A 12,477-nucleotide genomic window follows, 5' to 3' on the forward strand; every position below is an offset into this window, starting at 1 on the left:
CTAGTAGCCCGGCGGAGGATCTTGCTGCAGTGGAAAGATGCGAGACCTCCGAGCGTGGAGACCTGGATCAATGACATGGCGGGATTCATTAAACTGGAGAGGGTCAAATTCGCCCTGAGGGGGTCGGTACAAGGGTTCTTTAGGAGGTGGCAGCCTTTCCTCGACTTTCTGGCTCAGCGATAAGGAACGAGGTCAGCAGCAGCAGCAACCCGGGGGGGGGGGGGGGGGGGGGGGGGGGAGGGAAAGGGGGGGGTCTCAGGGAGGTATTGTTTAAGTTAATTTGCTTATTGTTAATTTATTTTGTTGTTTATTGAGTTGATGGGGGTGGGGGGGTTTGTTACATACGTTGTTACGGGTGCCGGGGGGTGTTTATTATTATTGTTATTATTATTATTGTTCTGTTGATATATATTTTTCAAAAAATTCCAATAAAAATTATTTTTAAAAAAAGGATTAAAGATCTTAGGAAAACACGGATTATTTATCAAATCAATTATGTTGGCACTCCGGAGTCTGTGGGGTTGTAACTGACCACGCACTCACCCAGGGTGTCGTGACAAGATCAACAAATTCTTAGTGCTTGTCTGCCTAAAGGTGACCTACTTTGAAAGTGAAACTTGTTTTTCTTTGGAAAAACGTCAGCGTTTTGTGGGGACAGTGTGTGAAAAATTAGGTTGGTTTTGTTTATCTTCTGCTCTGTAAATCATTCTAAAGAAAGAATTACCTATACGGTTCAGTGAAATTTAAATAAGGCAAAAAGAATGGAAGTCTGTCAATAGACAGATTACAGATAAACTGGAATTTAAAACTGAGGTGCGTGATAACACTACGTTGAACAGTGCTGAAGAATTCAGGAAATGTAGTGGAGAAATGTATACTCAGACTAGAAGGGGGAAAAGACAAGTAGTTAAAATAAAGGGGAAAATTATTTATTTAAAAAAATAAAATAGTTAAACAGATGAAAGAATGCTTAATTGTAGAATCTGAAGACATGACAAACAATTAAATATTTGGTATTATTTTTACAAATGAGGGAAAATGCAGATGAACTGAAGAAGGTACAGAATATTAGGAGTGATTGCACAAAGGGAAATACTTTGGAAAAGGGAACTTAAAGCAGCTAGGTCAATACGGTTTGATGAGGCTGCACTCAAGGTAAAGGAAAGAGATTACAGATGTCGCGATTCACAGACTGAAGTTAAAGTCCGATGATGGGGAGTCCAGAAATAGGGGTCATAGTTTGAGGATAGTTTGAGGGGCAGCACGGTAGCATGGTGGTTAGCATAAATGCTTCACAGCTCCAGGGTCCCAGGTTCGATTCCCGGCTGGGTCACTGTCTGTGTGGAGTCTGCACGTCCTCCCCGTGTGTGCGTGGGTTTCCTCCGGGTGCTCCGGTTTCCTCCCACAGTCCAAAGATGTGCGGGTTAGGTGGATTGGCCATGCTAAATTGTCCGTAGTGTCCTAAAAAGTAAGGTTAAGGGGGGGTTGTTGGGTTACGGGTATAGGGTGGATACGTGGATTTGAGTAGGGTGATCATTGCTCGGCACAACATCGAGGGCCGAAGGGCCTGTTCTGTGCTGTATTGTTCTATGTTCTATAAGGGGTAAACCTTTTAGGACTGAAGTGAGGAGAAATTTCTTCACCCAGAGAGTGGCGAATCTGTAGAATTTGCTACCACAGAAAGTAGTTGAGGCCAAAATGTTGTGTAATTTCAAAAAAGCCTTAGATATAGCTCTTGGGGCTAAAGGGATCAATGGATATGGGAGGGGAAGGTGGGATCAGGCTATTGAACTTGATGGTCAGCCACGATCATAATGAATGCCTGGAAGGGCCAAATGGCCTCCTCTTGCTTCTATTTTCTATGTTTCTATGTTAACCAGGCCTGGGCAGAGGTGGCCGAGGCGCTCAGCATGATGAGCCTCACCAGGCGCACTGGCAAGCAGTGCCACAAGAAAGATGAACAAACTTCTTAGGGTAGCTTGGGTGCATCACCACCTCTGTTTCCCTGGCATTACACTACTGTCCTTCACTCCTCACATCACACCCCACTCCGTCGAGAAAGAAGCATTGTGGAAGCTGTGCGACATTGGAGATATTACCTGGCCGGCAGGCAATTCACTCTCCTCACTGACCAACAGTTGATTGCCTTCATGTTCAATAATACACAGCAGGGCAAGATCAAGAACAACAAGATCTGAGGTGGAGGATCAAACTCTCCACCTACAATTACGACATCTTGTATCGTCCTGGGAAGCTCAATGAGCCACCAGATGCCCTGTCCCTCGGTACATGTGCCAGCGCACAAGTAGACCAACTTCGGGCCCTCCACAATGTCCTCTGTCAACCGGGGGTCACCCTTATTTTCCATTTTGTCAAGGCCCGCAACCTGCCTTACTCCATCGAGGAGGTGAGGACCATGACCAGGGACTGCCAGGTCTGCGCAGAGTGCAAACCGCACTACTATCGGCCAGACAGAGCACACCTGGTGAAGGCTTCCCGCCCCTTTGAGCGCCTTAGCATCGACTTCAAAGGGCCCCTCCCCTCCACTGACCGTAATGTGCACTTCCTCAACATCCTTGATGAGTACTCACATCTTCCCTTTGCCATCCCATGCCCTGACATGACCTCGGCCACTGTCATCAAGGCCCTGCACACCCTCTTCACCTTGTTCGGTTTCCCCACCTACTTACACAGTGATCGGGGCTCCTCGTTCATGAGTGATGAGTTGCGTCAGTTCCTGCTCAGCAAGGGCATCGTCTCAAGGAGGACTACCAGCTACAACCCCTGGGGAAATGGACAGGTGGAGAGGGAGAACGCAACGGTCTGGAAGGCCAACCTCCTGGCCCTACGGTCTAGAAGTCTCCCAGTCTTCCGCTGGCAGGAGATCCTTCCCGATGCACTCCACTCCATCCGGTCACTCCTGTGCACTGCCACCAATGAGACCCCTCACGAACGTATGTTTGCCTTCCCTAGGAAGTCCACCTCCGGGGTCTCGCTCCCGTCCTGCTGACAGCCACAGGGCCTGTCCTCCTCCAGAAGCATGTGAGGAACCACAAAACTGATCCCATGGTCGAGCAGGTTGTGCTTCTCCATGCTAACTCACAATATGCCTACGTGGCACACCCAGACGGGTGGCAGGACACAGTCTCCCTCCGAGACCTGGCACCCGCTGGTTCCCTACCCGACCCTCCACCGTCTACCTCAATTACCATCGCCCCTGCGCCTACACGGTCTCCCTCTCTGTCGATGCTTCCAGAAGAAGAAGAGGACGACACGCTCCCGGAGTCGCAGGTCTCCACACCAGTGCCCACACCACAGCCGGGACTGAGGAAATCACAGCGGACGGTTAAAGCTCCTGATAGACTTAATCTCTAAGTCTGCTTCCCCTCTGCTGGACCTTTAATTTTTTAACAGGGGTGAATGCGGTGAACCACTGTTATTGTCATTCCACTGTTGATCCACTGTTACTTACAGCGCTGTATATATTCTCTGTTACTGTTTGGTCCATTGTTACTCACTGTGTTATATCTGTTGTTCTTCTGTGGCTCCGCCCCACTGGGTGTTGTATATAGTTGACTGATCTGTAGCCCTGTCTCCAGTCTGGGTTCAGCAGCAGACAGGCTATATCTTAGAGTATTAAAACCATTACTTTGTCTTCTACAACTTGTATCATGTGTAATTGATGGTGTATCATTATGTAAGAAGGATTCTGAGGCAACGGAAATAGAACAATGCAGATTTATGAGGATGCTCTGCTTGGTTTTGGCAAGTATAAAACCTCAGGGCATGATAGTACAGTGGTTAGCACTGTTGCTTCACAGCTCCAGGGTCTCGGGTTCGATTCCCGGCTTGGGTCACTGTCTGTGCGAAGTCTGCACATACTTCCCGTGCCTGCGTAGGTTTCCTCCGGGTGCTCCGGTTTCCTTCCACAGTCCAAAGATGTGCAGGTTAGGTGTACTGGCCATGTTAAATTCCCTTTAGTATCCAAATAGGTTGGGTGAGGTTACTGGGTTACGGGGATAGGGGATGTGTGGGCTTAGGTATCGTGCTCTTTCCAAGGGCTGGTGCAGGCTCAATGGGCCAAATGGCCTCCTTCTGCACTGTAAATTCTATTTTAAAAAATTCTGAGACAGATGTGTAAAATTGAGGCGGTTTTCCATAGGACAGAGGAGATGATGGGCTGATTTGATAGTGGTTTAAAATGATGAAAAGTGAACAGCATAAATAACACTAAAGTCTCTGACCTGAAAGGTTAATGTTGTTTCTCTACATAATAGGTGAGTGCTCTTTCGGAGGGTCGGTGAAGACTCGATGGGCCAAATGGCATCCTGACTGTAGGGATTGTACATATTCTATGGAAAACTGTATGCAATAGACGAGGTGCAGTCTCACCCAGGTTTTATACAATTGCAGCAAGACGTCCTTACTCCTATACGTGAACCCTCTTGTAATAAAGGTCAACATTCCATTTGCCTTCCTTATTCCTTGAATACTTTGTGAACTCCCCCACCAGATCACCCATCAACATTCTGTATTCAAGGGATACAGAACCAAGGGGTGTGTCAATTTGTTATGTGTTGTGCCTCTTCTTAAGATGTAAAGCATCAATTTAGTAGTGGGACATCCTCCAGTCCATTTCCACAGGCAGTGGTCCCAGTTCAATTCCACAACTTGTCACAGTGGAATTTAAATTCTAAAACTGGGCTGCCAGTCTAGCAATACAAAATACTGTATCAAAAGAATTCCAGCGGTAAGTGAGATGTCATGGAATGAGCAAGTTTGTGCAGAAAATGTAGGGAAGTTAGACAGCGCTTTATTCGTAAATCAAAGTGTTTGCAATTCTTAGGATTTGCACTAAATCGTGTTAAAAAAAATCTTATGTATGTAGAGATAAACCATCCCCCAAAACATGAGGAATGGCTCTTGAACAAAGTATGTTGGAGAATGGTTTCCTCCTGCTTCTATTTTCTATGATGTGGAGATGCCGGCGTTGGACTGGAGTGAGCACAGTAAAAAGTCTTACAACACAAGGTTAAAGTCTAACATGTTTGTTTCAAACACTAGCTTTTGGAGGTGAACCTGAGGAAGGAGCAGTGCTCCGAAAGCTAGTGTTTGAAACAAACATGTTGGACTTTAACCTGGTGTTGTAAGACTTCTTACTGTTAATTTTCTATGTAAAACCTTTCCATTCATTCAACATGATGAGCTAGTTGCTACAGCTCCACCAAAAAACAAATCCTTGACAGTTTTCTTGAAGTTTCTGGCATTTCTCCATACCTGTGGTGATGACGCCACCTTATTCTTTCTCTCTTTTAGCTTCTCTCCAATCTTCAGTCGTAATGTGCTCAGCACAAGCTCCACAACTCCGGGAGAACACTGGGTAACCTTGCGAACCACGTCATCGGGGATGTAGAAGTTGAGTCTGTTGAAAACTTTCCTACATTAAGAATCAAAAGAAACTTTTAAGCTTTCAACCACGCAATCAGCTAACCAATCAACTCCACTACAGAGTGGCTGAAAGGATGGGACGGAAGCAGATTCAATAATTACTTTCAAAAAGGGATTGACAAAATCCTTGAAAAGGAAAGCAAAATTTCAGGGCTGTGGGGAGCCAGGGAGTGGAATTAATTGGGTAGCTTTTGCAAGAAGCCAGCAGGAGCATGACGGGTTGAATGGATTCGTTAATGCTGTAACATTACATGATTCTACTGCAGCCACACAAATGTGCACAACTGATGTGCTTGGGTGCAGGTGTTTGGGAATTGAAAAGAATAATAATGTCAGGGATGAACATTGAGAAATAAGGGGCAGGATTCTTTCGGCTGATGTCGAAAAACGCGATTGGGCGGAGAATCGGTTGTGACGCCAAAATTGTGGCGGGTGCCAGTTTCACTCCAATTCAGAATTCTCTGGTGCCTCGACAGTGGTGTCAATCTGTTCCGCTCCGCAAGTACAGTAAACACCGTCGACAGGTCATTAGTGAGCCTGACCCGGCATTCTTCGGGGGCCTCCACGATTCTCTGCCCCCACTGGATGGAATTACCGATGGCGAGGTTCGCTTGTGCTTTTAAAAATCTAGAAACAGGCACCGTGGCTGATGAGGGAGAGAAAGGAGGTAGGACACGGAGAGGCGCGATCATGGGCTGTTGGGCTGGACACTGGCTGGGCCGGAGGGGTTAGGGGGGTTGTGGTGGTGGTGCGCATAACCATGAGATGGGCTGTGGGGCCGGAGTGATCCCAATGGGACTGGGGCGGTGTCCAGGCATGGGCTACCACCGACGCGACCTGCAAGGAAGTTATCTTGCTGAGGTATTTTTGGTATTACAACATCAACAAAATCAACAATGTACATGAATCTATAAATATAGTGCAAAAGCCGTCTCCCTCCCTTACACGTTCCAACTTTATTAACCCCGTACTCCAAGCTGAACTAACCCCTCCCACCCCCTTTCTGCTGACGATGAATTTTCCGCAAAGAAGTCGACGAATGGCTGCCACCTCCGGGCGAACCCTAACATTGACCCTCTCAAGGCAAACTTGATTTTCTCCAAACAGAGAAAGCTAGCCATGTCCGATAGCCAGGTCTCCGACTTCGGGGGCATTGAGTCCCTTCAAGCTAATTGTATCCATCTCCGAACTACCAGGAAAGCAAAGGCCAGAACGTCTGCCTCTTTCTCCTCCTGGATTCCCGGATCTTCCGACACTCCGAAAATCGCCACCCTTGTTTTTAACACCATGGACATGACATCTGCAAACCGCTGCCAAAATCCCCTCAGCTTCGGACATGTCCAGAACATGTGGACATGGTTCGCTGGTCCTCCCACACACTTTGCACACCTGTCTTCCACCCAAAGAATCTGCTCATCCGCGCCGCTGTCATGTGAGCCCGGTGAACGACCTTGAATTGTATCAGGCTGAGCCTGGCACTTGTTGTGGACGCGTTGACTCTACTCAACGTGTTCACCCATTGACCATCCTCTATCTCTCCTCCCAGCTCCTCCTCCCACTTGTGCTTCAGCTCCTTGGTCTGCGTCTCCTCTGACCCCATAAGTTCCTTGTAAATGTCCGAGATGCTCCCTTCTCCTACCCACCCTCTGGAAACTACCCTGTCCTGTATCCCTCTTAGTGGTAGGAGCGGGAAGGTTGACACCTGTTTACGTAGGTAGTCCTGCACCTGCAGATACCTGAATTTGTTTCCTCTCGCCAACCCAAACTTCTCCTCCAGCACCCTCATGCTCGGAAAGCTCCCCTCTATAAACATATCCCCCATCCTCTCAATCCCTGCTCTCCGCCATATCTGAAACCCCCCATCCATACTTCCCGGGGCAAACCAGTGATTATTACAGATTGGGGACCAGATCGATGCTCCATCTGTTCCCACATGTCTCCTCCATTGCCCCCAGACTCTCAGGGCTGCCACCACCACGAGGTTGGTGGAGTACCGTTCCGGCGGGAACGGCAGAGACACAGTTACCAATGCCCCCAGACTGCTGCCCTTGCATGAAGCCATGCTGAACTTCCTTAGTTTCCTGAGGAAGTATAGGCGCTGTTGTGCTTTCTTGGTGATAGCGTCGACGTGAGTGGACCAGGACAGATTTTTGGTGATGTGCACACCTAGGAATTTGAAACTGCCAACTATCTCCATGTTGGCCCATTGATGTCGACAGGGGTGTGCACAATACTTTGCTTCCTGAAGTCAATGACTAGCTTTTTAGTTTTGCTGGCATTGAGGGAGAGATTGTTGTCACTGCACCACTCCACTAGGTTCTCTATCTCCCTCCTGTATTCTGACTCGTCGTTGTTCGATATCCGACCCACTACGGTCGTATCGTCAGCAAACTTGTAAAAAGAGTTGGAGCCACATTTTGCCACATAGTCATGTGTGTACAGGGAGTAAAGTAGGGGGCTAAGTACACAGCCTTGCGGGGCACCGGTATTGAGGACTATCGTGGAAGAGTTGGAATTTGAGAAGGATAAAATCAGTAGTTGAAAGTAGAGTTAACCCCACCCCATCCATCTCCCACCATCTGCACAACATGCATATTTTGCTGGATAAACACAGCAGATCTGGCAGCATCTGTGGAGCGTTAGGATACCGGACCAGATCCCAACCTTTGTTCAGATACCGGACCAGATCCCAAACTTTGTTAGGATACCGAACCAGATTCCAACCTTTGTTCAGATACTGGATCAGATCACAACCGTTGTTCGGATACCGGACGAGAACCCCAAACAATTATTTTTTAATGTTCAAAAACTGTAAGGAAAGGATACTTCACCCCAGGAGTGATAAGTCTGACCAATAGGTATCTTTTGTGTTAAAACAAACTAATTTAAACACAAAATTAACCATATTATCATCAAAGAAATCGCTTTACAATTATCAGTTAAAGGGTTCTTCAACAGAAGGAAAAACTTTATACCTCTTACTAATTCCAATTAAGCAACCCAATACAGTTCAAATGCCACCTATAAATAAAGTTAACAAGCAGACTTCTTTCTTAGCTGTATGGAGACTTTTCGACAGAGTTCCTTTCAAGAGCAGAACCAGTAAACTTCTGAGCAACCTAGCAGCATTTAGCAAAACTGCTGATCAACTTAAATTCCTTGTCTTGTCAGATCAAATCCTATGACAAACTGCAAAACTGCAGACAGACCTGGCTGCTCCAATCATTTACATCATCTGTAGCCCACTAAGATGTCACATGACTTGCTTAACTCGGGCTAAACACCATTCCACTCAGAAATTATCTACTCCCCAGGGAATCTCCAGCAATCATAACAATATCTCATTAGCCCTCTATATGTAAACAAGTAAATGGATAGAATCAATCATAACCTCACCTTCTACGACTCCTTAATTACAGCTTTAGCAGACGCACAGTCTGCGTACCTTAAGCTAACTACTTTAACAATATGGCTGCAACAAATATATACTTTAACCCAGGCTTTTAATAACATTACTGCCACAAATATGAAATACAATTTATATCAATTTCTTACATTCATCACAGAGAAGAGAAACACAGGTAACTGAGTCCATGTGACCCTTCCACTGAACTAAAAGGGGATATAAATGTCAGAAGGTCATGTAGGAACGTTAGAGGCAGCGGCGTAGAGGTATTGTTGCTGGATTTCTAATCCAGAGACTCAGGATAATGATCTGGGGACCCGGGTTCGAATCCCACTTGGCAGGTGGTAGAATTTAAACTCAATAACATTTCTGGAATAAAAATCTAATGATGACCATGAAACCATTGTTGATTGTCATTAAAAACTCATCTGGTTCAGTAATGTCCTTTAGGGAAGGAAATCTGCCATCCTTACCTGATCTGGCCAACATGTGACTCCAGGCTTACAGAAATGTGGTTGACTCTTAAATGCCATCGGAAGAGGCAGCACGATGGTGCAGTGGTTAGCACTGCAGCCTCACGGCGCTGAGGTCCCAGGTTCGATCCCTGCTCTGGATCACTGTCTGTGTGCAGTTTGCACATTCTCCCCGTGTTTGCCTGGGTTTCGCCCCCACAACCCAAAAGATGTGCAGGGTAGGTGGATTGGCCACGCTAAATTGACACTTAATTGGGAAAAATGAATTGGGTACTCTAAATTTATTAAGAAAAAAATGCCATCTGAAATGGCCGAGCAAGTCATTCAATTGTATTCAACTGCTTTGAAAACACAAAAAAGAAATGAAACCGGACCACCTGGCATCAACCCAGGCACCGGAAACAACAACGGCAAACCCAGCCCAGTTGACCCTATAAAGCCCTCCTTATTAACATCTGGGGGCTTGTGCCAAAGTTGGGAGAGCTGTCTCACAGACTAGCCAAGCAACAGCCTAACATAGTCATACTCACAGAATCATACCTTACAATGTCCCAGACACCATTCCTGCGGATGTCCTTCTCACCGGCAGGACAGACCCAGCAATAGTTGCCTGGGAGTCCTCACCATTGACTCTGGACCCCATGAAGTCTCATGGCTTCAAATTACACATGGGCAAGGAAACCTCCTGCAGATTACCACATACCGGCCACCATCAGCTGATGAATCAGTACTCCTCCATGTTAAACACCACTTTGAGGAAGCACTGAGGGTGGCAGCGACGCAGAATATGCTCTGGATGGGGTGCTGCAATGTCCATCACCAAGAGTGGCTCAGTAGTCACAGATCGAGCTGGCCGGGTCCTAATGAACATAGCTGCTGGATTGGGACTGCAGCAGGTGGTGAGAGAACCAACAAGAGGGAAAAACATACTTGACCTGATCCTCACCAACCTATCTGCTGCAGTATCGAGCCCAACAGATATGTGCAAAAGATTTTCGAGCGTGGGCAACAATCTTCAGTCAGAAGTGTGGAGTGAATGATCCATCTCGGTCTCTTACGGAGGTCCCCAGCATCACAGATGTCAGTCTTCAGCCAATACAATTTACTCCACGTGATATCAAAAAATGGCTGAAGGTACTGGATACTGCAAAGGCTATGGGCCCTGACAATATTCCAGCAATAGTACTGAAGACTTGTGCTCCAGAACTTGCCGCACATCGAGTCAAGCTGTTCCAGTACAGCCAGAACACTGGCATCTTCCCGGCAATGTGGAAAATTGTTCAGGTGTGTCTCATTCACAAGAAACAGGACAAATCCAACCCAGCAAATTACCGCCCTATCAGTCTCCATCATCAGCAAGGTGATGGAAGGAGTCATCAACAGTGCCAGCTAGTGGTACTTACTCAGCAATAGCCTGGTCACAGGCACTCAGTTTGGGTTCCGCCAGGGACTCTCAGCTCCAGACCTTGGTTAAAATATGGACAAAAGAGCTGAATGCCAGAGGTGAGGTGAGAATGACTGCCCTTGTCGCCAAGGCAGCATTTGCCCGAGTATGACATCACGGAGCCCTAGCTAAACTGGAGTAAATGGGAATCCGAGGGAAAATTCTCCACTGGTTGAGTCATCCCCGGCACAAAGGAAGATGCTTGTGATGGTTGGAGGTCAATCATCTCCGTTCCAGGACATCACTACAGGAGTTCCTCAGGGTAGTGTCCTACGCCCAACCATTTTCAGCTGCTTCATCAATTACCTCCCTTCCATCATAAGGTCAGAAGTGGGGATGTTCGCAGATGTGTACAATGTTCAGCACCATTTACGATTCCTCAGACAATGAAGTAGTCCATGTCCAAATGTAGCAAGACTTGGACAATATCCAGGCTTGGGCTGACAAGTGGCAAGTTACATTCATGCCACATAAATGCCAGGCAATGACCATCTCCTACAAGAGAGGATCTAACCATCCCCCTTTGACATTCAATGGCATTACCATCACTGAATCCCTCACAATCAACATCCTGGGGGGTTACCATTGATCAGAAACTGAACTGAACGAGCCACATAATACTGTGGCTACCAGGGCACGTAAAAGGCTAGGAATCATATGGCGAGTAACTCACCTCCTGGCTCCACCAAAGCCTGTCCACCATCTACAAGACACAAGTCAGGAGTGTAATGGAATACTCTCCACTTGCCTGGATGAGTGCAGCTCCAACAACACTCAAGAGGTGTGGTAAACCACTGTTACAACTGTATTAGGTGATGTAAGGTAGGACCTGTATTACAGGTTCGCCGGTAGCCCCTGCCTGCTGGCTCCGCCCAGGAAGAGGAGTATAAATATGCGTGTCCTTTATTTAGCTGCCATTTCGCCAGCTGCTGTAGGAGGCCACGCATCTTACTGCAATAAAGCCACAGTTGTACCCAATCTGAGTCTTTGTATAATTGATCGTGCATCAATTTATTGCAGTAAGATTTTCTACAAGATGGACCTCTGAATCAAACCAGATCGCCTGCAGCTGGTACTGCAATCGGCTGATGCCAGAAGAGACTTTAATCACTGGCTAGCTTGCTTCAAAGCTTACATAAACTCAGCGACCAACACACCGACGGAGGCTCAGAAGATACAGATCCTGTACTCAAGATTGAGCTCCAGCATGTTTCCGCTGATCCAGGACGCCCTGACTTACGCGGACGTGATGGCGCTCCTCAAAGAGAACTACGTGCAGAAAGCGAACTCACTCTTCGACAGACACGTACACGCCACTCACTCTCAACTTCCTGGTGAGTCCATTGAAGACTTCTGGCGGGCCCTAATCTCACTCGTCCGGGACTGTGACTGTCAGGCCGTCACGACCACCGAACATTCTAATCTCCTCATGCGCGATGCTTTTGTAACGGGGATTGGGTCGGATCTCATCGGCCAAAGACTGCTCGAACGGGCCACGCTCGACCTAATGGAGACTAAAAAGCTAGTGCTCGCCATGACGGTTGCCTCACGTAACGCTCAGGCCTACCCCTCCGGCCGCGCAGCCCACCCCTCCTATCACTCGTGGACCCCGCAAACGGCCGCCCCGGGGCCTTACCCAGCCAATATGCCTGCGCCACACGCAATCCGCGCACCCCGGAGCTCCCCGATGTTACTTCTGCGGCCAG

The 12,477-nt window shown here is 47.4% G+C and overlaps 1 protein-coding gene across 1 annotated transcript in view; it reads right to left on the minus strand.

Annotated features, from left to right (window-relative positions):
* The window catches only part of LOC119963850 (sperm flagellar protein 1-like), a 124,169-nt gene that overhangs the window by 54,983 nt on the left and 56,709 nt on the right, over window positions 1-12,477 (minus strand). The window contains exon 3 of the mRNA XM_038793204.1: window positions 5,278-5,437. Within this exon, the coding sequence (XP_038649132.1) occupies window positions 5,278-5,437 (160 nt within the window). The remainder of the gene's footprint in view (window positions 1-5,277; window positions 5,438-12,477) is intronic.

Source organism: Scyliorhinus canicula, chromosome 3 (genome assembly GCF_902713615.1).
Source record: "Scyliorhinus canicula chromosome 3, sScyCan1.1, whole genome shotgun sequence".
Classification (NCBI taxonomy): Eukaryota; Metazoa; Chordata; class Chondrichthyes; order Carcharhiniformes; family Scyliorhinidae; genus Scyliorhinus; species Scyliorhinus canicula.